The following is a 24,890-nucleotide window of genomic DNA, read 5'->3' as shown; positions in this document are numbered from 1 at the left end:
TGAGACCTCTAAGTATCTGCTGGTCAGCAGAAGGAGGGAATGGGATAGTGACAGGTGCAGCCACCTAAAATAGGAGAGGAGTGGAGGGGGAAGGCCCAGAGCAGAGTAGTGAAGGTAATGGAAAAAGGGAGAGAAAAGAGGACGGCAATTAAATAATAAGTGTACCAAGAGAAAATGTGGACAAGGAAAGGAGAAAGTGTGAATCCAGAGTGAGCAGGGTGAAGAGACAGAAAAAAGCTTTTCTGTCTCATGCTACCAATAGCTACCTAGAAGCTAAATAAACCCAGTCGGACGTGCCACATTAGACATGTAACTCAGAGTAGAGGTACCCACGCACAGATATACTCACATGACTGAAATGACTCCTGTATTACTGCAGCAGAGGCAAATATTTTTGCCATTTTGCTGATGATTTTCTACAGAAGTGAGCAGCTTCTGTCACTAATCTTACACTCTGCACTCTCTAATGTTGCAGCCTGAAGCCTGAGGCTGAATACAATTCATTAACATGTTTACCAGAAAGATGAAAACTTACAAGTTTGAGATTTACACATTACTGAGTAGGATTTAAATAATGGTGTTGTATGCTGCTGAGGCAGAGGGAAAGAAGCTTTACTTTTGATGCAACTTGCAATTTGCAAATTACTCAGTGGACTTGGAAAATGCTACCACCACAATATTGTATGACTCACCGAAGAGAGTTAGGAAATGTCTGTGTTGTTCAAGATAAGCTGTAGGAGAGAGAAAGAAGGTGATAAGTGAAGAGAAGAGAAGAGAGAAAAGATTTCCCAAGACTTTGGCTGAACTGTTTCTCTACAAATTGAGATCCTCTCTGTACTTGTATTGGCTTGTCATGAAGCCCAATTAACACGTGAATGTTGAATGGAAGAAATCAAAACAGGGGTGCTTCTTAACCATCTATCCGTTCACCCTCAATATGTCTGTCATGATGATAAAGCCTGTTTTGAATGATAGAATTAGTTATCTGAAAGAAAAACTTGTGACTTGTCCGGTGCTATATCTGTATTTGTTGACACTGGTGAGTTAAGGAGATGGCTCGGCTATTTTGGTTTTTAGGCCTGTACTGCACTGTATATAATCCGAATGGTTAGTCAGACCTTTATATTATATATATACCCATAACCCCTCGGTCTGATGTGATGATGGGGTGGATGCTTTATCAAGATCATGGAAAAATCTTAAAATGCTTTGATTCTGGAAAAAAAAAAACTTGATAAAAATTTTACAACAGAATGATGATGCCACATTTTTACAAAACGAACAGAGACAGGGTGAAAAGAAGAAAGATGTTTCACTAGTTTGATTCCAAGAGAGTGGAGTGAAAGAAAGTGGAGAAACAAGCGAGAGGGCATGAATTATGGGAGTGGGAGTGTCACATGCAGGGGCTCCCAGACTGCAGTCCGTGATTGAAGTTGCTGATAATGCACCTGTATGATCTCTTCTAGTTTTCAACTAGAAGGAAACCCCATCATCACTCTCCCCTCTACATTACTGAGCTGTTTCTCTCCTCCACCCACATACTGTGCAATGTGCAGGCCCTCAGCCTTTTTATGTCTGCAGAAACATAATCAATGTCCTGGGGTGGCCTGCATCAGCACACTCTGATCAGACAATCAGGCAGAAATCTGGAACTGTAAATAAAGAATTGATGTGTTATTCATTTGATAAGGGTGATTTGATCACTGAGCAGGTTTTCAGTGGCCTTATGCCATGGATGTGGCAGACTACCAATATTTTCATCTGAATATTGGATGACTACCAATATTCACATGAAAATATCCCAAATTGTGAAGTGCAAGATCTAAACAAATCATAGTGGAGAAGGCCAAAGTGCACTGAATATACCCCGTTAAATTGCTAATTGAGTAAGGCTGAACCTCAGCTGAGAAAACCCTATTGCAGCTGTTTTGGTATATTGTTAAAATTGCAACATGAGTCATGATTTCAGCTGGAACGGTAGTTTTTTGCATTTTATTTTCACCAAACAAAAATAATTATGCTGGGATGCGTCTGTTGTATCACAGTGGTATACTTATGGCTTTAATGGCTGCGACTAGTGACTTTTAGTGACTAGTGACATTGTCAAGATAATGCTGCTATAGATATACAGTATAATATTATTGTCCACATCAAAAATAAAAAAACTGAAATCAGATGATAACATAACTTTTGTGTCAACTGATCACAGATACTTTTTGTTCATGTTTTTTATGGTATGAATACATAGGTTTAACATGTCCCAATAATTTGAAGATTGCTTATGCACCGTTGAAGGTCAGGAACGCAAGTTAATTTTTTGGACATTGCAGCAATGGAATCACGGTATTATACAGTAAGGCCACCAGGTCCTCACAGTGTTCCTGTCATCCTTGATGTAACCAACCCGCTTATGGAGAAGTTAATCTCCCAAATACATTTAAAGATTTATCAGCACTTAGCTAGATGCTGGTGTTAAGTGTAGAAAGAATATAGTGTACAGCAGAAAAGGTACTAAATTACAATATAAACTGAACAATCACACTTTTTTCCCACAGCAAAAAGGGTATCAGCCATTCTTGTAGAATGAGACCTTGGTGCCCATCCTGTCCTACTCCATAATTTAGGAGAGCATGGGAGGATCGTAGGGGGCACATATCTCTCACCATTCTGCATCTGTTTTCTTGTTTGCTTCCTGTGTCGGGCAGGCACCATGCCTGCTTGTCTGGGGAACCCTGGCTACCCTCTGTCTGCAAGTGCACCATCAGATGGCCCTAGAGAATATACAAAGGTGTCTGCTTTCAGGCGCTATCTATGCCTCTGGCTGTAAATCTGTGCTGCATTACACACCTCTATTTGTGCACACCAGTGTGTTTGTTTGTGTAACTGTCAGTTTACATCCAATTGTCTCTACTTCTCCCTCTGACCCCGAGCATCCACATAACCCAGATGCTTCAGCTGCCAAGTCCAAACATGGCTTGGCTGTTACTCTACACCCACCTCATTGATGGGACATCAAATGAGTTTCATTAACATGTCTTTGCCCACAACCCAGGTAGAAGTTCAGTGGGTCAGGTGGGTGATAACCAGCACATCCTGGATGTCACTCAAAGTCCCCCACCTGTCTCGGCTCCATCAAATAAGGTTGTGTGAGATTAACAAATAATCAGTTGTTGTGCTTGGCCTATAATTAAGCGCCAATTGCACATACTGAAAGCCTAAAAGGCCGAGTTAAGCCCAGGGGTTTGCGTAGTGTCTAAATCAGCTTTTCACATGGTCACATTGAAGATGATTCACACTGTGTGACTCTCAGAAGGACACAGCTCTCTAGTTGCTAATGCACTTGATAGACTACTATTATAAGTCTGAGTGCCCAAACACTGAGACTGTGGAACAACAGGTCTGATCATCATAAGCTGTCTGAGGCTCATGTGTTTGTCTGCTTTACTTGCCAGTTTGGCAGGTATCCCATCCATTATGCATCATATCAAACATGCAGGTTAAAACTGTAAAAAAAGGATTTAGTTCTTTAGGTCTGTGGTTTCTTGTCTTCCTTACATCAACAATATTTTTGTATGTTATCTATTGAGACACAATATCCCCCTTTTCTCTATGTATGGCTTCCACAAAGCCATTATTTTTGGTTATTTCACCACTTTATTATTATTATTGTACCAATACTGATGCACCCTTATGTAATTGGCACATTCATGAATATGTTAATAAAATGCTTTGACACATTTTCAAATAAAATAGATGAAGACAGCAGTTATGAGATGAGTGCAGTCCTGCAGTGGCTCCTGTGCCTTTTTGATATTGCCGATAGGGGTAGAGTGATGAAGCACATTAAGTCTGCTATGTACGACTTATGACAGTAGAATGTATGGAAGCCACCGGATAGGACTGCTGTATAATGTTGAGGCATACGTCGTCTACGGTTGCCATTCGATCACACATCTTGCCCCACAGCAACGAGTCACTAGGTTCCTGCAGTCTGCTTTTAGACACACACAAGCTCAGCCCTTTTTCCTAAATGGGGACTGTGCTCTCAGTCTGTAAGCACTGTCCTCAAAACAGGCCGGTTGAGCCCGTTTTGCCCTTGATTATCCCATTTCAGCATAGCTTTTTCTTTGACTTTATGACTTCTCTGCAGTGACGTTGGGGTTCAGTTGTAATCTATACTAAGGAGTGGTAAACAAAGATCAACGTTGTGCATATAGCTATTGGTATGGAGCTCAGATTTGAATGTGTGTGAGTTGGAGATATTATTTTCCTATAAAGGAAGTGAAAAGGATATCCCACCATTTTGTTTCAATATAACTTTGTTATTTGCATTTCCTCTGAGACTTATTTAGCTTAAAAGTAGTGTTGTTATTGTTTATGTACAGCTTGAGTTTCATATTGAGTGGTGTTGCTCATGTCTGCAGTGAAGGAGAGAGGGCACGTTGCTCCACTTTTTGGAGTGCAAAGTAGGGAACACGAGGACAGGACAGAGGAGACATTTCTAGGCTGAGGCGAGATAGATGATCGCCCAGCCAAAGGAAGAGGGGACACTCTTCAGCCAAAGAAACACTAGAGGCCTGTGGGCGGAAGAGTAGAGTAGATATTATGAGGTCACTGGTCTGCATCACTTTCTATGTTCCTGCAATGTGCCATAAACACAGCCATGCAAATTCCTGTGCTGCTCTCTCCGTCTCTTTTAAGTGCCTGCCTGTCATCCCTAAACACTACTGTAAGTCCTGGCACATTGGTGGCGCAAAATCACCAGGGCGAGGCCTGTAAGCAGGTCAAGAATGATTTATTAGTTGTTAAACAAGAGGTTAGAAAAGTCAGGAATCTGCCCAGAAATGTAGAGGGGAATATCAGTCAGGTTAAGTGATGGATCCACTTGCATAATGACTGAGTAGAAGGAGCAGCTGAGAATGCCAAGTGTCAGGTGTGGGTTTCGCAGGGGAGGGGGGTGTTTATTGCCGTATTTACACCAGTCTCTAGAGGGTTCAGGCATTGACAAGGAACAGCAAATTACTGCCTGTTAGTATTCTGCTGGTAGAAAGAAGTTGTGTGTATCTATTGTGCCACCCCTCACTTACTGTAGAGCAGCCTTCTCAGCTGCCCATTCAAAGACCATGTCAGTGATTTAATCTGTTGCTACTTGACTGTAAATTGTTTAAATAGTATATTACTGCTTCCAATATGTAGTATTTGCATGTTTCAAAATGCCATTAGTTCTTATGCACTTAGGTATGACATAAGCATTAATTTGGAGACTCTTGCTTTATTGTATAGCAGTCCAGTTGTATTGTCATACAATAGAGTTGTATATATGGAAGTTAATTTAAATGGTTGCCACTGTTTTAATGTGTATGAGAAGTAATGAAAGCCAATGGTGATCTGAAAAGTTGTTTAAAGTGTATGAGAAGTAATGAAAGCCAATGGTGATCTGAAAAGTAAAGTATTCAAATGCAAAATGTCATTCACAAAAACGTCAGTGTTGTATGTTTTATGATTTGTAACTAAAGGGAAAAAAAAAATACAAAATCATTGGTCAAATTTATCATGTGTAATAATGTCTTGTTTGCGTTTATCATGTGTAATAATGTCTTGTTTGCACATAAACACAACAGTTTAGTCACTGAGTGTAGCAAGTGTCCTTTTTAAAAATGTGCTGCAGGCAAGTTTTCCTCTTTCCCACTTACAAAGCATGTCAGCTTAGTCAATAAAAAGTTTTGTAAATAACAATGGCTGCACCAAATGTCAAGTTTTATTTGACGCTTTAGGAAACTTTTTTACTAAAATATGAAAAAAAAAACACACAGTTACAGCAGGATCAGCCAGCAGAAAAAATGTATTGTAAATAATTCTTTGTAAGTGGGTTAATTTGTGTGTGTAACTCTTTGTCTGTTGGGAGCAGGATGACCAGGTCGTTCTGCAGTGCACTGCCTCCGTCCTGAAGGAGACGATCAAGCTATGTCTGTCCTGCGAGGGCTTTGGGAACCGTCTCTGCTTCCTGGAAACCACATCCAACGCTCAGGTGAAATGCTGGCCTGGTCCCCTTCTCCCCTTCTGTTTGTTCGGCATGTCACTTTTAATAACTTTGTTTCACCTCTCCGTTGTGTGCACGTTTGCAGAATGTGCCCCCGGACTTGGCCATATGTACCTTCATTCTGGAGCAGTCCCTGTCAGTTCGTGCTCTGCAGGAGATGCTGGCCAACACGGTGGAGATGACCGAGGTAGGCATCCAAATCACACTGAAAGGAATGAGTAATAGAGGAATCCATGGAAAGGCAAGAGATGCGAGAGATTGAGTGGGTTGTTGAGAGGATTATGGTTTATGAATGGGAAACTGTAGAGACATGGAGTTCAGGAGAGAGATTTCCCCCTTCTTTTGGATTGATTAAAAATGTATCTGTTCTTTTTTCTGCGGTTTTCTGCAGTTTTCTGCGGCTCCTGTCTCTTGTCTGTCTCGTTGTCACTGGATAGAATTCTTCAATTTCCTGTGTAGATTTGATACTTTGTTAAGGCATATTGTTTTCTTTATGTTAAGTATTCCTCCATGCCTTTTATGGAAATATGTATGTTTGCTGTCCTTCTCAGAGTCACTTTAGGATTGACCCCTGTATCTTGCAAAGAGGTGTTGAGCCACGGTTCATGGCTCCCCAAACTGTCCTTCTAGTATTAAAGACATGTTTAAATAACAACTAACCCACACTTTGGAGCTATTTCCAACATTTGCTGTTGATTCTCTCATGTGACTGTTGGTAAAAGGGAAACAAAGCATTTCCTTAAAGATCAACTTTTTTTTTCTTTATCAGCTTTAATCTGCTTAACCCAGCTATGCAGCTCATATAGCTCTGTTGTAACACATTTTCTATTTCTTAATTATAAGAAATTGAAGATTATGCTTTGCAGATGATAAATAAGCATTCTGTTTGTTTCACAGTAGATCGTATTTGAAAATATATACTTGTTTTTTACAATTAGACTCATTAACACTGCTGCAACACATCCAAAACATGAAGTACCTGTCTAGTATGAGTCCATGTTTTAAGATTTGTCTGTTCATTTGGGTTTGATATCAGGTTACAGTTCTAACTTGTTTTGATGGGGCTGCGTCTTTCTTTATATACATCACACATTTGGTTTTTAAATATCAATACCAAATCAAGCCTTGAGGTTTACTTTGCACACTGCATAGGGTGCATCACTATCCTTCAGACTATGTGAGCAACATAGATGGACTTATACTTTGCTTTTATTTTACTATGATTTTTTACTTGCTGTCTGACACCCCCTCCCCTTCCCCCTCCCCTCGTGCTCGCTGCAGACAGTCGATTTGGACAAATGGGTATGTCTGTTAACACGTCTTGTTTCCTGTAACATGTGTCCCAACCAACCTGGCAACTGTCCTCGTTCCTGTCCTGTTGCCCACTGGATGTTCTACTGAATGAAATAGTGATGATGTATCATTCAAATGTTTCAGTTCACATCTGTTTAGTCCTAACATTAAGGTGACAATGGTTTTCTACACGTGTTAATCATTTTTTTGTAAAAATGCTGAGTTTTTTCCTTTAGTAGCCAAAAGTGGAAAAAAAAGCAAAAAAAAATATTTGATTGATTTGACTCATACCATTGTGATAGTTTTCTCTAAATAGTTTTTTCTAAAATTACAGCTGTGCCTGTTCTGAATCAGCAAGCCTAGAATATCAGACCTAGCCATGCGTCACAATGCATTATTCATTTGCATTTCATGCAGAAATACCACAGCCTCTCTGCCCTTGTCATGAATATTACCCTGCCTTGCTTGATGTCCCTTTTCTTTTGGCACATTGTTCTTTGTTTGTCTTTGATGATGTTAAAGGGATAGTTCAACATTTTGGCAAATTGGCCCATTGCCATAATCGCTATAGTCATAGCAGTAGGTTCATTACCTTTAATTGTAGGTGTAAGCTATTTTCAGTACGGCGGAGCGCAGCAGCTGGCTGCTCAGAGCTACGCTATGGAGGCTAAGGGAATTTCTTGGTTTCCCTCATTTAACTCATCAAATTCAACATCCCAAAACTCCACAGCGCTTTTGTAGACAAGTTGTGAGCTGCACAACCACCACGCTATGAGATAATGACGGAACGATACGAAACGGAGCCGTTTTCGAGGTAAATACAGGGTAAATACGGAGACTGCTTGCTGAAAAACTGTCCCTGAACGCAACGCGCATCAGCGGTTTTGTATGAATTTACCTCGAAAACGGCTCCGTTTCGTATCGTTCCGTCATTATCTCATAGCGTGGTGGTTGTGCAGCTCACAACTTGTCTACAAAAGCGCTGTGGAGTTTTGGGATTTTGTATTTGATGAGTTTGATGAGGGAAACCAAGAAATTCCCTTAGCCTCCATAGCGTAGCTCTGAGCAGCCTGCTGCTGCGCTCCGCTGTACTAAAAATAGCTTACACCTACAATTAAAGGTAACGAACCTACTGCTATGACTATAGCAATTATGGCAATGGGCCAATTTGCCAAAATGTTGAACTATCCCTTTAAGATCTGTTTCCTGTTTGAGACAAACTGTGTTTTCACAAGCCAAGTTACTTGAGACTTCCAGTCTCACAATGTTAGTTCTTCTGAGACAGCTGCCAAGTTTTGTAGGCTCTCAATTTTCTCAACAATACTCAGCAATTGTATAGTGAAAAGTCCATCTAAGGAAGAAAGAACACATTAGAGCATATTCATCAATTTACCAACACACAGCACCTGCAGCTCAACAGAGTGTAAGGTACAAGACAAATGCACAAGTCCTATTATGTTTTCAGTGTAAGTCACTTCTCTCAATATACTGTAATGGTGTCTTAATCACTGCCCTCTCCTCCCATAGTTAATAGAAAAACAACAAAAGCCCACCCTCTCAGGTTGTCTGGGATATTTTCGTAATGCGGTTCAGGGACTGTACATTGAAGAAATGTAATAATGAAAGGAATGATAAAAGGAAGGAATGAATAGAAGGATATAGAGAGGTTTATATATACACATTTATATAAGTTTCTTCTTCCAACTTCTGCTCTTCTAGCTTTCAATTCTCAGGTTGTCTATACTCTAGATAAACTCTGGCAGCAGTTACATTTTAGTAATTTGTTAGCACATGTGGTAGTTAAAGAAAATATTGGTATCATATTTCAGTTTTTTTTTTTTTTTAAATACAGATGAATGAAACCTCATTTGGCTGACGTTGGAACTAAGGCTCACTTTAAGAGAGGCTGTCTATTGCAGCTTTTTATTAGCCGCATTATTGTGGCTGGTTTGGCCAGCCTGCAGGAGATGGGAGATGTGGGTGAGCCAGACCTTTCCAATGGTGAGCAAGAGGATGAGAATAGCATGGCATTCAGCCCAGCGGAGGGTCCCACCACCCACCACTGTCAGGGGTGGATGGGGAAACTGGATACCCCCAGGTCCCTGGACAGGCCTCTTTAACACACACAGACACAAGACAGACACACACACACACACGCTACTGCCTCCTATGCTTTAATCAGGCCTAGTGCTAAGAAGGACTACGGTTAGTGTAATGTAAACTCCTTGATGGTCCTGCCCCTGACTTGTCACAGTATATGATGAGTACACAGAGGCTAAACGTTATCTTCCTGTTGGCTGTACTAAATCTTTTGGCTAACATATCTACAACTGCCACCAGTAATTGTGTTTTCTTGTTGCATCCTTGCTGGATGTTGAGAAAAGGTAGGATGGCTTAATGTGTTTGCCTCTGTGTGAGATTGTAATCAGTAATGACTTGATTCAAAGTTTTAAGTTAGTTGTGTATTGTGTCGAACATCACTGTGGTATCTTCACTAAAAGTTGTGATTTACAGGAAAGTATTGTCTCAGTTTCACCAGTGTTTCTCATCCCTGCTTTGTTAATGATGTGGTTCTTTTGTGTTTTCTCCTTCTGTTTTTATTCTTTGTGTAAGAACTGACCCAACATGTTGTGAATTAGAATCTTTTTTGGGGGAAAAAAGCCACTGTTTTGTCCTGTGAAGCTATCAACTATTACTATACTATAGAATAACCCGGTGTCAACAGAAGTTGATGATGACTTGTTGTGATCCAGTCATTTACAGTTACATCTGAATGTCTTCATCTAACCTCTGGACCTTTAAATTATCTTTCCTTTATGATCGTGGTATATTTGAAATCTATACTCAGTCATACCAGGCTGGTACATTAAGTATTTTTCTGTCTTCCACCTCTCTAGTCGTCTCAAGGCGGAGGTCATCGTACCCTACTGTATGGTCATGCAATCCTTCTGAGACATTACCACTCAAGCATGGTAAGACTGACTATTTCCAGCTGGTTTACTGGCGTTAAAAGATACATTTAAAAAAAAATCTTTCGGCAAAGTGCTGTTCCCGTTTTGATTAAAAACTTTCTTTCCCAGTACCTGAGCTGTTTGACTACATCTCGCTCACTCACAGACAAGCTGGCCTTTGACGTGGGCTTACAAGAAGATTCCACTGGTAGAGCCAAACTCTTAGATTCTTTTTAAACATATTTTTAAACATATTATACAAGAAATACATAGATTATCTGTTATAAGTCAAACATTTTTAATTATTTGTGTGGCAATAGTGTTTTATAAGTGAACAGCCTTTGTCTATCTCTGCGGAAAAAACATCCGCTCCTGTTCTTGCAGGTGAGGCATGTTGGTGGACCATTCATCCTGCATCGAAACAGAGGTCAGAAGGTGAGAAGGTCAGGGTGGGTGACGACCTGATCCTTGTCAGTGTGTCCTCTGAGAGATACCTGGTAAGACTACACATACTCCACTCAACTGCTGCTCAATGGAGGATTTAGACATAAGGTAACCTTTGCTACACTAAATCCTTTCTTCTGGTTTTCCTGGTCTCTTTCCTCAGCACCTGTCCTATGCCAGTGGAGATCTGATGGTAGACGCCTCATTCATGCAGACTCTGTGGAACATGAACCCGATCAGTTCAGGGTGTGAGCTTGCTGAAGGTACAACCCTGATTTTTAAGACACACGTACTGAATATGTTTATTAGATAACCTGCACATTTTACAGTTGTATTTCAAGATGCCAACTGCCAATAACATTCAGAAGAAGGCATTTTTGGGATCATATTGCACACTTTACTTACAGATTCCCTGACAGTTCATCACAGTATTCACACTTATTGCTATGTGTGATTCTCTTCTCAGGGTTTCTGACAGGAGGTCATGTTCTAAGGCTTTTCCATGGGCACATGGACGAGTGTCTGGCCATATCCACACCAGAGGAAGGAGAGGAAAAGCGCAGGTGAGGAAAAGATGACATAAAGATGAGTTTAAGATATAAAACACGTTGCTCACGTTGCTCTGTGTCCGTGTGTCTTCCCTGTCTGCTACAGGATGGCTCACTATGAAGGCGGTACTGTTTGCAGCCAGGCTAGATCCCTGTGGAGGTTGGAGCCCCTCAGAATCAGGTGATTGTCCCCTTAGGTCATACACATAATAAATATAGAATTTGTGTCTCATAACTTTTTTATTGTATGTTTCTTTTCTGCTTTTTTGATTGCAGCTGGAGCGGTAGCCACATGAAGTGGGGGCAGTCTTTCCGTATTCGCCATATCACCACAGGCCGGTACCTGTGTCTGGATGAAGAAAAGGGCCTGTTGGTGGTCGACCCAGAGAGGGCCAACACCAAACTGTCTGCTTTCTGCTTCCGCGCTTCGAAGGTCAGAGCGTACTGAGTGTCTCTTGCCTCTCGATTCTGTCCATCTGTTATTATTGTCATGCATTATGATCATGCATTTCCTCATTAACTGAATTCTTTATTATTTTCTCCCACCCCTCTGTTTGCCCTGGTTCCCCTGAGCAGGAGAAGTCAGAGGTGGCTCAGAAGCGTGATGTTGAAGGCATGGGCATTCCAGAGATAAAGTATGGAGAGTCCATGTGCTTCGTCCAGCATGTGTCCACAGGCCTGTGGCTCACGTACGCAGCCCTGGATGCCAAAGCTGCTCGTTTGGGAATGATGAAGAGAAAGGTATTTGAAAAGAGATGAATACATAGTAATCTCTTAAAGCTTCTCAAAAACCTCATGGACAAGATTAACATACAGTAGATGTATAATGTATTAGAAAAGGAGGAGGAAGGAGAGAACTGTGATATAATCTGTATATGATTATTTATGTGTATGTCTCCAGACCATTCTGCACCAGGAGGGTCATATGGATGATGCCCTCACTGTGTCCCGCTCCCAGACTGAGGAGTCTCAGGCTGCTAGAATGATTTACAGCACTACAGGCCTCTTTCGACAGTTCATCAAGTAAGTATATTTTAAATGTGGAGAGGTAAGAAAAATCCTCTCAGTGACAGGATGCATTGCTTTTGATGAACCTGAAGTTGTCTTCACTATGATCTTGCTTGTGGTACAGCATTGTAATGTGATCCTGAATAAAGTGTATTTATTTTTTTGTCAATTTGCTCATTTCATCCAGGGGTTTGGACTCTCTGAGTGGGAAAAACAAATCACCAGGACCTGTGTCGCTCCCTCTGGAGGGGGTCATCCTCTCTCTTCAGGATCTTATCTTCTACTTTCGTCCACCTGAGGAAGAACTGGAGCATGAAGAGAAACAGACCAAGCTCCGCTCCCTTCGCAACCGGCAGAACCTCTTCCAAGAGGAGGTAATCTGCATGCAGCCTGCACAACCTCACACACCCTCAGACTCTCTATATTTATTGATTTTTACTGTCTGTTCCTGTGACTGAAATAAATTTACGTTGCAAAGGCGAGCTTGCACTTTGGAGACTGCTGAGGACTTTTATGACCTCACACACATCTCATGCACATATAAATGCATGCACTTGTTTTTATTACTTGTGCTTAATTACCTTTATTTCCTGTCAGTTTACCACAATAAAGGCTACCTGACCTGCCAAGCAAAGCCCAAACTGTAACCATGAGTTAACTTTGGCCATATCCCAAGTCTTAACCCAGAAAGTGTTTTCTTTCTTCTTGTAGCATTTCATTGACCTGCACCACCAGTGCAGTAACAGTTCAGCTCTTCATTCAGAAAGAGAAAGCACAAAAAACTGAATAATAATGTATGTACCATCTTTCTGATCTTTGTGTCTCTGTTTTGATTCTCAGGGAATGATCACCATTGTACTGGAGTGCATCGACCGCCTGAATGTGTACAACACTGCTGCCCACTTTTCTGAATTTGCTGGCGAGGAAGCTGCAGAGTCCTGGAAGGAGATTGTGAACCTTCTTTATGAGCTGCTGGGTAAAATATTTTCTATGAACTCTGTATATAGAATGCAGTACTATAAAATTAACTGTGATACTTACTAATTGAAGTAACATTATTTCACTCCCCGTTTCTCCACTGAACAGCTTCTCTAATCAGGGGGAACCGCTCTAATTGCGCCTTGTTCTGTGACAACCTGGACTGGCTGGTCAGCAAGCTGGACCGTCTGGAGGCCTCCTCTGGTATCTGATAAACCTCACCCATTCACTGATACATCTATTAACCTCAAATTAGAGCAGTTTTTTTCTTTAGAATTGACTGATTGCTGTGAAAGGTCAGGGTGAATCTAGTCTAGGTATTTGTTAAAGCCGTAACATTTGTACTCTTGTGAGATTATGAGATACTCTGGCGTATGTCAGCGGTTGTCTAGTCTCAAACATCATGATTTAAATAGGAGGACAAACCTTTTTGCATTGGTTTAAATTGTTGATGTTTTGTGTAGTAGTCTATTTTTAAGCTAATTTTTTCCTTGTATTCTTGATAATGAAATTATGGCAGTTCAGGTAATAGTAGGGCCCAGCGGCAGTCACAAGACAAGACTGGTGCATTGGCAATATTTATAGCAGGACAAATGTTGTTGAATGGGGTGAAAGGATGTTGAAGGGCACACATATAGACGGGCTGGCTGTTGGGGAGAGGTGGGTTGGCGTCACGCTGAAGACTGAGGTTTTAGGTGTAGTCTGGCCAAGGATGAGCCAGGAAAGGCTGGAATTATGGTCTGGCTCAAGGGATACGTTTGGCACAGAAGAGTCGTGTCAGAGAGATGATTCTCAATTATTGTATTTTCCTTATGTTTTCTCCTATTCATGCATAACCTCTTAAAAAGAAAGGATTTGTCTTATTTCTCCTTTTTACCTTCAGGCATTCTTGAGGTGCTGTACTGTGTGCTAATTGAAAGCCCTGAGGTCCTGAACATCATCCAGGAAAACCACATTAAATCCATCATATCTCTGCTGGACAAGCATGGAAGAAACCACAAGGTTTGTCTGTTCTCAGTGACAGAGACAGAGTTGAGGAGTAACATTACCTGGCAGCAAATGAATGGGCTTCGGCTGACAGGTTTTCCCACTTTTGCCCAAACAATAACATTTTTGTTTTATTATTCCATCAGAGATTGTAGCCAGTGGATGAAAATGTCACTTGTCTGCTCTGCCATATTTAAATGTAAAGATAATTGAAATGTCTGTCTCGCTCTCGCCTTTAGGTCCTGGATGTCTTGCGCTCTCTCTGCGTGTGTAATGGTGTAGCTGTGAGGTCCAACCAGAACCTCATCACTGAAAACCTGCTTCCTGGTCGGGAGCTCTTGCTGCAGACTAATATTGTAAACTACGTCACCAGGTACTGAACTGTTGTTAAGTTGTTCTGCAGTGCAGAGGGTACTGACTTGTAGATGCCAGCATCTGTTATCTTGTTCAATTAAAGAAAATGTACAATTCTTCAAAGTCATTAATCACTCTAATCCTTTATTATAATGTTGATATATTGTGTTTGTTTGTTTTTTAAATTAATGTTGCTCTGCTCCTTTATTTATTTATTTATTTTTAACTCTCTCTCTTTTTTGTAAATTCCAGACAGTCAAAACAAAATACACCCACATACAGTACACAAGCAAGCTAAATACATAATTGCTGCCCTAGTATAACACCAAACATAAAACACAACAAACAACACCATACAGAATCAACAACAGAACATACAAAACAACAACAACAAAACACTAATTAAATTAAATTAAATTGTCCTCCTTTTTTATAACTTTCTCTTTTATCTGGTTGTATCTGTCTGTGAAGCACTTTCTAACTTTGTTAAGAAAAGTTTGATATAGGTAGAGTTTTTTTATTATAAATGACTGTACGTTTAATTTTGATTTCATGTGTGTTCTGTCTTCAGTGTAAGGCCCAACATCTTCCTGGGAACATGTGAGGGATCCACACAGTATAAGAAGTGGTACTATGAGATGATGGTCGACCATGTGGAACCCTTTGTGATGGCACAGGCCACCCACCTGCGCGTGGGCTGGGCCATGACCGAGGGCTACAGCCCCTACCCTGGAGGAGGAGAGGGCTGGGGAGGAAATGGTGTTGGAGATGATTTGTACTCTTACGGCTTTGATGGACTACATCTATGGTCAGGTAAGATGACTCCTCCCTGAACGTGTTTAGTGCACTCTACTCACCATGATGCTCTATGTCCTGTTACATGGCTTCCTTGCTCTCTGCTCTGCCGTTCAGGCACTGTAGCCCGGCAGGTGGCTTCGCCCAGTGCACACACCCTGGATGCTGATGATGTTGTCAGCTGCTGTCTGGATCTGAGCGTGCCCAGTATCTCCTTCCGTATCAATGGCCACCCAGTTCAGGGCATGTTTGAAAATTTCAATGTGGATGGCCTCTTCTTCCCTGTCATCAGCTTCTCTGCTGGAGTCAAGTAAGTGTAATAAATATAAATGTGCGTATGTATGTACATATTTTTTTAAATCTCTTTTATCTCTTTAACCAGTGGGTATGTTAAAGCAGAAGTAAGCGATCCGGTCGTTTTGGCTAATGCTGCGTTCCAGGCAGGCTTTTGAAACCGTAAATTACAGCTTCAAGTCGCTTCAAGTTGTAGCGTTCCAGGCAACCCACTCGTGTTTTTCCGACCTGTTTTACCGGTGAAAGTCACTATAACGGCCACTCGTAACTTTCGACCCGTGAACTCGTACCAGATCGAACTGGTACGACTTCACAGGTCGGAAAAACACGAGTTACGGGCTGCCTTGAACGCACCATAACAGTCCTCGTCCCTACGTCACCACATTCACGGCGTCCCTTGGCTGCACACACAGCCCTGCATGCCGTTCTCTCTCCTCATTGGATAAAAACTGTAGGATACGATAAATGTTTTCTCCTCGGCTCAGAGCAGAGCAGAGTGACTGACAGACTCGTGTTTCGGTCCAAACACTCTATGTAAGTGATTGCTGTCGGAAGATATAACTATTTAAGACTTATATTAACACAAATATATCACTTACTTCTGCTTTAATATTGCCCCAAAGAATTGCTCTGTTTGAGAGATTAGTAGATCCGGCCCTAGTGTTATAATTCAGATTATGCTTGAATATCTGTGTAATTTAATTTACATGGTTAATTCTTTCATTTCTTATTCTATAAATGTGTTTAAATCCTTTTAAACCATTAAGTAATCCCACTAAAACCTAGTGTCTTGTCCCTCAAAAGAGATTTCACAGCTCCTCTGTGTAATAGTTTCTGACTGGTTTCTCTGAGATAGGGCTTACAGTGACTGATGAGAGCAAGGAGGGAAACGCAGGCTCAGGGACTGGCACAGAAATTAAATCAATGTTTTCTTTATTATGAGTCCTATAAAGACCAAGACTCTGTTTCCATAAAGTGCTTCAGTGGTATTTAAAGATCTCTTGCCAAAGAGATAAAGGAACTGATAATGGGACCGACTCCATTTCTGTCACCTCAGGGCTCGGTTCCTCTTGGGTGGTCGTCATGGAGACTTCAAGTTCATGCCCCCACCAGGCTACGCCCCGTGCTACGAGGCTCTGCTGCCGAGAGAGAGGATGCGCATCGAACCCATCAAGGAGTACAAGCACGACTTCAGCGGCGTCCGCAACCTGCTGGGTCCCACCCAGTCCCTCACCCACACCTCCTTCACCCCCTGCCCCGTGGACACCATTCAGGTAAATGCTCAGATTGTGAACGTGTCATAGAGGCATTTGCTGTGTTTGTTAATTTTTGTTTCACTGACTTTCCTTTGCTTTATAGATCGTGTTGCCCCCCCACTTGGAGCGTATCCGAGAGAAGCTGGCGGAGAATATTCACGAGCTCTGGGCCGTCACTCGTATTGAGCAGGGCTGGACCTACGGGACTGTGAGTATGGAGTCAGCACTGAAACACGGTATAGGAATATTGATTTGACAACCTCCGAGTTAGATGATTTGGAGCTCTTGAGTAATGTTAGAAATATTTCAAGAATGCTATATGTTATTTTGAAATGAAATAAAGTCCAGGGTGTAATTTAAAGTTACCACTATGTTCTATCAATTATTCCTAAATTTACGCCATTATTTCTATTAAACTGAGAAATACAACATGACTATGAAAAGAACTCTAATCCCTGTGAACTGTTCTTGGAAAGTGACATTTGAATGTTTGTTGAAGAAAAGAAAAGCATAAATTAATTGGTGAATTATTTTTTCACCAGTGAGTAACCTACCATCACATTTCTCTACAGTTCAGAGATGACAACAAGAAACTCCATCCGTGCCTGGTGGACTTCCAGAGTCTCCCTGAACCAGAGAGGAATTACAACCTGCAGATGTCTGGCGAGACACTGAAGTGAGTCATTAACAAAGTTCTGTAGAGGGTTCTGATTTAGAGATACGAGCGTCAGAGGAGGAATTTTATTCCCTCAAACACTGATAGTGATGCCTTTATACTTGTTCTCTCACAGGACTCTCCTGGCACTGGGTTGCCATGTTGGTATGGGTGATGAGAAAGCAGAAGAGAATCTCAAGAAGATCAAGCTACCGAAGACGTACGTCAACCGTGATATTTCTGTCTGTCTAAACCAACTTTCTGCATTATCTTTACATATATCTAAATATGGTATTTGGTCTCTTCTTTAGCTATGTGATGACCAATGCTTACAAGCCTGCCCCCCTTGACCTCAGCCATGTTAAATTGACACCAAATCAGAACCAGCTTGTTGAAAAATTGGCAGAAAATGGGCATAATGTCTGGGCAAGGGACCGGGTACGACAGGGATGGACCTACAGTATTGTGCAGGTATGCATTTTCTAATCCTTTTCTAATACTTAATACATTCTTTATTTCCTCCTTTATTTTCATTTTATTATTTTTTAGTGGTAGAATCTTGTTGGCTGAATTCAGTTAATTTCTATTAGTGAAATATTTTAACCAAATAACATTGTTTGATAATGGACAATAATGGATAGATAATTTATTGATAAATAGTCACACCCTTTGTACATTTTCGTCTTTGTTTTTGTACCTTAATCTGGGGGTCGCCTGGTCGCCCCCCCAATACTGTACTTTGGTCTTTCATTTCACTATCCTATCTGAATAAAGGCAAATATGCCCAAGAAAATAACTCAAAATACTTTTTAACCTTAATCTGTCTAATTTTAATCAATTTGTATTCACAGGACATCTTAAATAAGCGAAACCCTCGTCTGGTACCTTACAACCTGCTGGATGAGAGAACTAAGAAAACCAACCGAGACAGTGTTAACAATGCTGTCCGTACACTCATTGGCTATGGCTACAACATCGAGCCTCCAGATCAGGAGAGCAGTAAGTCATCTTCATCATGCTAACATGTGCTGAATGCAATTTCAGGCTTATAACCCAGAGTGATGTCTCTAGTGCTCTTAATCTTATCTGTCATGCTTTTCCTTTTTCCCTGCAGCTGGCCATGGCCTTGAGAACATTCGGGGGGACAAGGTACGAATCTTCAGGGCAGAGAAGTCGTACGCTATCACTCAAGGAAAGTGGTACTTTGAGTTTGAGGCAGTAACCACAGGGGAGATGAGAGTGGGCTGGGCACGTCCTAATGTCCGCTCTGACACCGAACTGGGAGCAGATGAACTGGCGTACGTCTTTAATGGCAATAAGGTCAGTCATCATTTGGTTCTTACTGTAGGTGAATCAACACCTGTCCAGTTTAATCAAGTGCTAATCAAAATACTGTAGGTTTACAGCTGTAGGAAAAGATAAGTAAGAAAATAAGTCTTGAAAAAATGGGTCAAATTGTCAAATGTTTTGAGTATGAACACATGGTTTCTGGATTTGTTTTTAAAATGAACCAAACATTGAGTTCAGTTACACCGAGACAAATCTGCTTATGAGAGAGCCATATATCCGACACAAGTCAGGAATGATCACAAGACTGCGCTATTAGCTGACTGGTTTTATTTTTGAAAGTTAGTTGTATTTTACAAATGATTTATTGAATCTGAAGTTGTATTTTGTTGGTAATTGATTGATGAAACTCTTTCCAGGCTCAAAGATGGCACATCGGCAATGAGCCATTTGGTCGCCAGTGGCTATCTGGTGATGTGGTCGGTTGTATGATTGACCTGACTGAAATGAACATTATGTTCACACTCAATGGAGAGATGTTGATCAGCGATTCAGGCTCAGAGATGGCTTTCAAAGACATTGAAATTGGAGAAGGTAAGAAGTTATGGCTTTACTGTACTAACTTACAGTACCTGGATCAGTATTTGTTGCAGTAACATAAATAATCTCTTGGCACAAAAACTTGTGTGAAATAATATTTTTACCAATTTCTTTCCTTTGGTTTTGCCCCTCAGGTTTTATCCCAGTGTGTGCTCTGGGCTTGTCTCAGGTCGGAAGGATTAATCTTGGTCAGAACGTCAGCAGCCTGCGCTACTTTGCCATCTGTGGCCTACAGGAAGGGTTTGAACCATTTGCCATCAATATGAAGAGAGACATCACCATGTGGTTCAGCAAAAGTTTGCCCCAGTTTGGGCCTGTCCCTGTGGATCACAATCATATTGAGGTGAGTCCTCATTGACACCTATAACGTTTGATGAAGCTGGAACATTTAAACATTCAAACATGCCGTCCGTCTCTCAGGTCTCCCGTGTGGATGGAACTGTGGACAGCGCCCCGTGTCTGAAGCTGACCCATAGGACCTTTGGCTCACAGAACGCCAATACCGACATGATGTTCCTCAGACTCAGCATGCCAGTCCAGTTCCACGAGACCTTTAAGATCACAGCAGGCACCACCCCTCTCACCCGTGCCCTCACCATCCCAGAAGACGAGGTGATAGTGGTGGAGCCGGACTCAGAGTTTGAAGTTCTGAAGAAGTCTGCCAGCCGCAAGGAACAGGAGGAGGAAAAGAAGGAAACGTCTGTGCCTAAGGAGATCTCTGTGGAAAATGAGAAAGACACAGTGTCAGAAAAGGGCAAGAAGATAGGGTAAGCATGGCAGGATTTACCCTGAGAAGAGAGGAATAAGCCAGCAGAGGGTTAAAGGTGCAGATTAGTATGTAAATAATTCATGCATCCTCTCGATGCGAAACAAATTATCGGTCAGAGAAGAGCATTCCCAGCTCCACTAACTGAGACCCCGTATTGTTGCTCAGTTTGCTGTCAGTTCTGATTATTTTTTCAGCCTGCTAGGAGTAGTAATTTAAAACTTGAGATTGAATTACAAGCTGTCTCTTCCACAGCTAGACTAATTTTTTAGAAATAAACTGCTTTTTTTTCTCCCGTAGATTTGTTTTTCTTTGCTTTTGTAAAAAATGCTTGCAGTACATGCAGTTTATTAACATGATGTGGTTTCAGCGCCTCGAAGATTATGTCATTATACGTTAGTGGTGAGCAAAGTTGATGGGCTCATCCTAAATATTTGACTGGCCATCTTTTTGGTTGTCCTCTGTGTACATCAGATTTTTCTCCAAGGCTAAGAAGGCTGCCATGATGACACCTCTTGGGCCTACTCCTGCTCCTCCTACGGTGCCACGTTTGGTGGAAGATGTGGTGCCCGATGACAGAGATGACCCTGAGATCATCCAAAATACCACCACTGTGAGCTGAACATTGTTTTCTGCTGATGCTTTATTTACATTGTCAAAATCAACACACCTCCAACATAACAAAAAAAAAAAATCCAGGAATCAAGCTGGCATGATATGCTGAGTAAGCCTGTTGGGTTTATTGTGCTTTTTCTATTTTCAGTATTTTTATTCTGTGAGGATATTTGCTGGGCAGGAGCCCTCAGGTGTGTGGATCGGCTGGGTCACTCCTGACTACCACCAGTTTGATCCAACCTTTGACCTCTCCAAAGTCCGCAGTGTCACTGTTACTGTTGGAGATGACAAAGGCAACATACACGACAGGTTAGTCTGTCAGTGCAATACTAAGTATTGCAAGTAAATGTATTTATTTTTCTCCTAGTTTAAAATGTAAGAAATGAGAAATACGTTTTTTATTGTCTCTCTATGATCTAAATCAGTATTGACCAGCTACATATTGCAGTGTTTAACCGCTATATTAAAAAAAAGTGTTTGCTGTTTCTTTGCAGTATGAAGCACAGTAACTGTTACATGGTTTGGGGAGGGGATCTGGTCAGCAATCAGCAGACCCGCTTCAGCCAGGAGGACATGGTGGTTGGCTGCCTGGTTGACCTGGCAACGGGTCTCATGACCTTTACAGCCAATGGAAAAGAGATAAACACATTCTACCAGGTACATGTGGTCGCAGGAAATGTTGTTTATAGGTTGTATGTGTGTTTTCCAGGCTGAATTTCAAATGACTTATGTTACTGTGGAGCAGTAAAGTCAAAGTGTTTATTTCAGGTGGAGCCCAACACCAAGCTGTTCCCTGCCGTCTTTATTCAGCCCTCCAATCAGAACATGGTGCAGCTGGAGCTGGGCAAACTCAAGGTCAGAAACTTCTTTGGCATCTTTTGCTCCCTGTTTCCTTCAGGCCATAATGTAGGTTGAAGTCATACTCTACTATTCATTCTGACTCAACTTACCTTTTCTAAAAAGTGGGGCAGATGTTGCCCAGCTGGATGGTAACTCAAAGACACACAGAGAGGTGGAGGAGGTAAAGTCAGCACATGTCAGCAACCAAGACAAAATGCGGAGGGACTGAAATAGGCCAGGACAGAATCCATTAAACTTGGGGCTGATTCAGTTAAAGGTCACTTTTCTTCGGATTCCACATTTTCATACCTTTTTGGGCCTTGCTGTAAAAATGTGATGTATTCAGTTACGATCTATGACTGATTGATCAATTTGGTGCAGATAATAATCTGGATCTGATGTAAGAAAACCAATGGTGTGCTATACTGTATGTGTGCTTCACTGCTAGTCACAATCTATTGCATTCTCTTTCAAATCCAACTGTCTGCTTGACTTTCCTCTGTGAATATTAAAACCTCTCTCTCCTCTCTCTCTCATATCAGAACATCATGCCCATATCAGCAGCCATGTTCCGCAGCGAGCGTAACAATCCAGTCCCCCAGTGCCCTCCGAGGCTGGATGTCCAGATTTTGACCCCAGTCATCTGGAGTCGCATGCCCAATCACTTCCTCAACCCAGAGGTGGGCAGAGTGAGTGAGAGGTTGGGCTGGATGGTGGAGTGCACTGAACCTCTTATCATGATGGCCCTGCACATCCCAGAGGAGAACAGGTAGAGAATAGAGACGAAAGCCCCCAGCAGGCACTTCCCAGCATTCCCTGGAGTGCATTACAAGTAATCTGTTTTGGTCACATCTTTTTAAAACTGTATGAGACTGTGTTTTTTTTCCCTCAGGTGTATTGACATCCTGGAGCTGTCGGAGCGTCAGGATCTGATGAAGTTCCACTATCACACCCTCATGCTTTACTGTGCAGTGTGTGCTCTGGGTAACAACAGAGTAGCCCATGCCCTGTGCAGCCACGTGGATGAATCCCAGCTTTTCTACGCCATCGAGAACACCTACCTGCCTGGACCTCTCCGCAGCGGCTACTACGACCTGCTCATCAGCATCCACCTGGAGTCGGCTAAACGGGCACGCTTAGGAACAAACAGGGAGTTTATCGTCCCCATGACTGAACAGACTCTCAGCATCCATCTCTATCCTGATGCAAAGAAGGCCCACTCTCTCCCTGGTGTCGGCCTCACCACCTGCTTACGGCCCAAGCTGCATTTCTCACACATAAACTTTGTCGGCACTGACGCTGATCTGTATACCCTCAGTCCCATCTTCCCTCTACAAGTGAGAAACAAGACCGACTGTGTTGGTGTGCAAATATGCCATTACATTTCATTTCCCTTTTGCTCATTTTTGTCTTTCCTCCACAGGAGCTGAAGACCAAGGCGATTAGCATGCTAACAGAAGCCGTGCTGGATGGTAGCCAGGCCATGCGGGATCCAGTCGGAGGCAGTGTGGAGTTCCATTTTGTCCCAATCCTCAAACTCATCAGCACATTGCTTATCATGGGCATCTTCAATGATGAGGACACCAAGCACATCCTCAAGATGATCGACCCCAATGTTTTCAGTGGAAAGGAAGAGGAGGAGGAGGAGGAAGGAGAGAAAGCTGAGGAGGGTGCTGAAGGAAAAGGTGAGGATGCTAAGGAGGAGGAAGCAGATGAGGCATCCGAGACTGAGCTTGAGGATGAAGGGGTTGGTGACGAGGAGGAGGAGGAACTGAAAGCTGTGGTGAAAGCCGACGATGAGGAGGGAGAGGCTGAGCCGAAGGAGGAAGAAGAGGGGGACAAGGAGGGAGAGGCCAAAGTAGAAAAAGTGGATGGAGAGAAGGCAGAGGAGGAGAAGGAGGCAGAGGCAGGGGAGGCAGAACTAAAAGAGGAGGAGGAGGGTCTGGAGGAAGGCTTACTCCAGATGAAGCTGCCAGAGTCCGTCAAACTGCAGGTCAGTCTGACGATGAAATGCTGATTTATAAAACTGATTTCGATATTTATTTAAAATTCTGATACATAAAATATTTTTTTTGCAATGTTACCTCCCTCTCTCAGATGTGCACACTCCTGCAATACTTTTGCGACTGCGAGCTGCGGCACAGAGTGGAAGCCATCGTGGCCTATTCAGACCAGTTTGTCAACAATATTCAGGGCAACCAACGTATTCGTTACAACCTGTTGATGAGGGCCTTCACCATGTCGGCTGCAGAGACTGCACGCAGGACCCGCGAGTTCCGTTCACCGCCGCAAGACCAGGTACTAATTACTTCAACCAGGCACCATAGGAAACCTCAGGAAGTTAATGCAAATGGCTCATGTACAGTATAAAGACAAGGAGAAGATAGACACTCTATGCTTATAGTTCATGTGATTGTGCTCCTATTCAAGGTCCTGTTGCTGACCAATTTTAAGCATGGTCCAGAGGTTGAGGAGTGTCCTGTACCTGAGGACGTACGAGACACTCTGGGAGATTTCCACAATGACATCTTGCTTCACTGCGGTGAGAAGTTTTGTACCAATCCTGTGTGTTCTTTTTACTCTGCGTGTTTATGTTTACGTTTGTTTTGTTTAGTTTTTTACCTGGGTTTTTAATAATATTTCCATTTTACACATAGGAATACATGTTGAGGAGGAAGCAGAAGAGGAGGAGGTGGACACCTCACTGAGGGGAAGACTCTTAAGTCTGGTGGACAAAGTCAAGAGCTTGCGCAAGAAGGAAGAGGAGGAGAAGCCAGAAGTTGAGGAGGAGCTCAAACCCAGTAAGATTAACAGCCAAAATAACTATGAAATATTTGATTTTACTTGACCGTAATTTTTCATAAATAACCTTTGTTCTTTTAAAGTTAACTTTCATTAATTTATATCAGGTCAAACTAAATAATGGCTTGGATTTATATAGTGCTTTTCATGGCACCCAAAGTGCTGTACAGTGTGGTTGTGGTAAGCTAACCCTAACCCTGGGGCAGACTGACAGAAGCATGGCTGCCAATGTGTAGCAAACAGCCCCTCCAACCAGCACCAAACAATCATACGAGGCAAACTGGGTAAGGTGTCTTGCCCAAGGACAGACAGTGACTGGGATGGAGCGGGAGTCAAACCGCCAACCGGGCTATTGGACGACCCACTGTACCTCCTCA

The 24,890-nt window shown here is 42.2% G+C and overlaps 1 protein-coding gene across 3 annotated transcripts in view; it reads left to right on the top strand.

Annotated features, from left to right (window-relative positions):
- Positions 1 to 24,890, top strand: part of ryr1b (ryanodine receptor 1b (skeletal)) — a 65,349-nt gene that overhangs the window by 7,503 nt on the left and 32,956 nt on the right. For all 3 annotated transcript variants that reach the window (XM_083984344.1, XM_083984345.1, XM_083984343.1), the window contains exons 2-39: positions 5,909 to 6,028; positions 6,126 to 6,227; positions 10,231 to 10,305; positions 10,414 to 10,492; positions 10,669 to 10,781; positions 10,892 to 10,991; positions 11,195 to 11,291; positions 11,383 to 11,457; positions 11,553 to 11,709; positions 11,853 to 12,017; positions 12,178 to 12,299; positions 12,472 to 12,658; positions 13,125 to 13,260; positions 13,371 to 13,466; positions 14,146 to 14,264; positions 14,489 to 14,622; positions 15,175 to 15,416; positions 15,516 to 15,708; positions 16,750 to 16,966; positions 17,052 to 17,156; positions 17,521 to 17,624; positions 17,740 to 17,823; positions 17,915 to 18,074; positions 18,455 to 18,602; positions 18,718 to 18,923; positions 19,310 to 19,484; positions 19,625 to 19,833; positions 19,911 to 20,257; positions 20,731 to 20,869; positions 21,020 to 21,180; positions 21,366 to 21,528; positions 21,640 to 21,726; positions 22,254 to 22,480; positions 22,604 to 23,048; positions 23,135 to 23,704; positions 23,809 to 24,009; positions 24,142 to 24,253; positions 24,369 to 24,512. In XM_083984344.1, coding sequence (XP_083840470.1) covers positions 5,909 to 6,028; positions 6,126 to 6,227; positions 10,231 to 10,305; positions 10,414 to 10,492; positions 10,669 to 10,781; positions 10,892 to 10,991; positions 11,195 to 11,291; positions 11,383 to 11,457; positions 11,553 to 11,709; positions 11,853 to 12,017; positions 12,178 to 12,299; positions 12,472 to 12,658; positions 13,125 to 13,260; positions 13,371 to 13,466; positions 14,146 to 14,264; positions 14,489 to 14,622; positions 15,175 to 15,416; positions 15,516 to 15,708; positions 16,750 to 16,966; positions 17,052 to 17,156; positions 17,521 to 17,624; positions 17,740 to 17,823; positions 17,915 to 18,074; positions 18,455 to 18,602; positions 18,718 to 18,923; positions 19,310 to 19,484; positions 19,625 to 19,833; positions 19,911 to 20,257; positions 20,731 to 20,869; positions 21,020 to 21,180; positions 21,366 to 21,528; positions 21,640 to 21,726; positions 22,254 to 22,480; positions 22,604 to 23,048; positions 23,135 to 23,704; positions 23,809 to 24,009; positions 24,142 to 24,253; positions 24,369 to 24,512 — 6,316 coding nt within the window. The remainder of the gene's footprint in view (positions 1 to 5,908; positions 6,029 to 6,125; positions 6,228 to 10,230; positions 10,306 to 10,413; positions 10,493 to 10,668; positions 10,782 to 10,891; positions 10,992 to 11,194; positions 11,292 to 11,382; positions 11,458 to 11,552; positions 11,710 to 11,852; positions 12,018 to 12,177; positions 12,300 to 12,471; positions 12,659 to 13,124; positions 13,261 to 13,370; positions 13,467 to 14,145; positions 14,265 to 14,488; positions 14,623 to 15,174; positions 15,417 to 15,515; positions 15,709 to 16,749; positions 16,967 to 17,051; positions 17,157 to 17,520; positions 17,625 to 17,739; positions 17,824 to 17,914; positions 18,075 to 18,454; positions 18,603 to 18,717; positions 18,924 to 19,309; positions 19,485 to 19,624; positions 19,834 to 19,910; positions 20,258 to 20,730; positions 20,870 to 21,019; positions 21,181 to 21,365; positions 21,529 to 21,639; positions 21,727 to 22,253; positions 22,481 to 22,603; positions 23,049 to 23,134; positions 23,705 to 23,808; positions 24,010 to 24,141; positions 24,254 to 24,368; positions 24,513 to 24,890) is intronic.

This window comes from Trachurus trachurus (assembly GCF_905171665.1).
Source record: "Trachurus trachurus genome assembly, chromosome: 13".
NCBI lineage: Eukaryota > Metazoa > Chordata > Actinopteri > Carangiformes > Carangidae > Trachurus > Trachurus trachurus.
The sequence above is the reverse complement of the archived record's forward strand: the minus strand, read 5'-3'. Positions and strand labels throughout refer to the sequence as shown.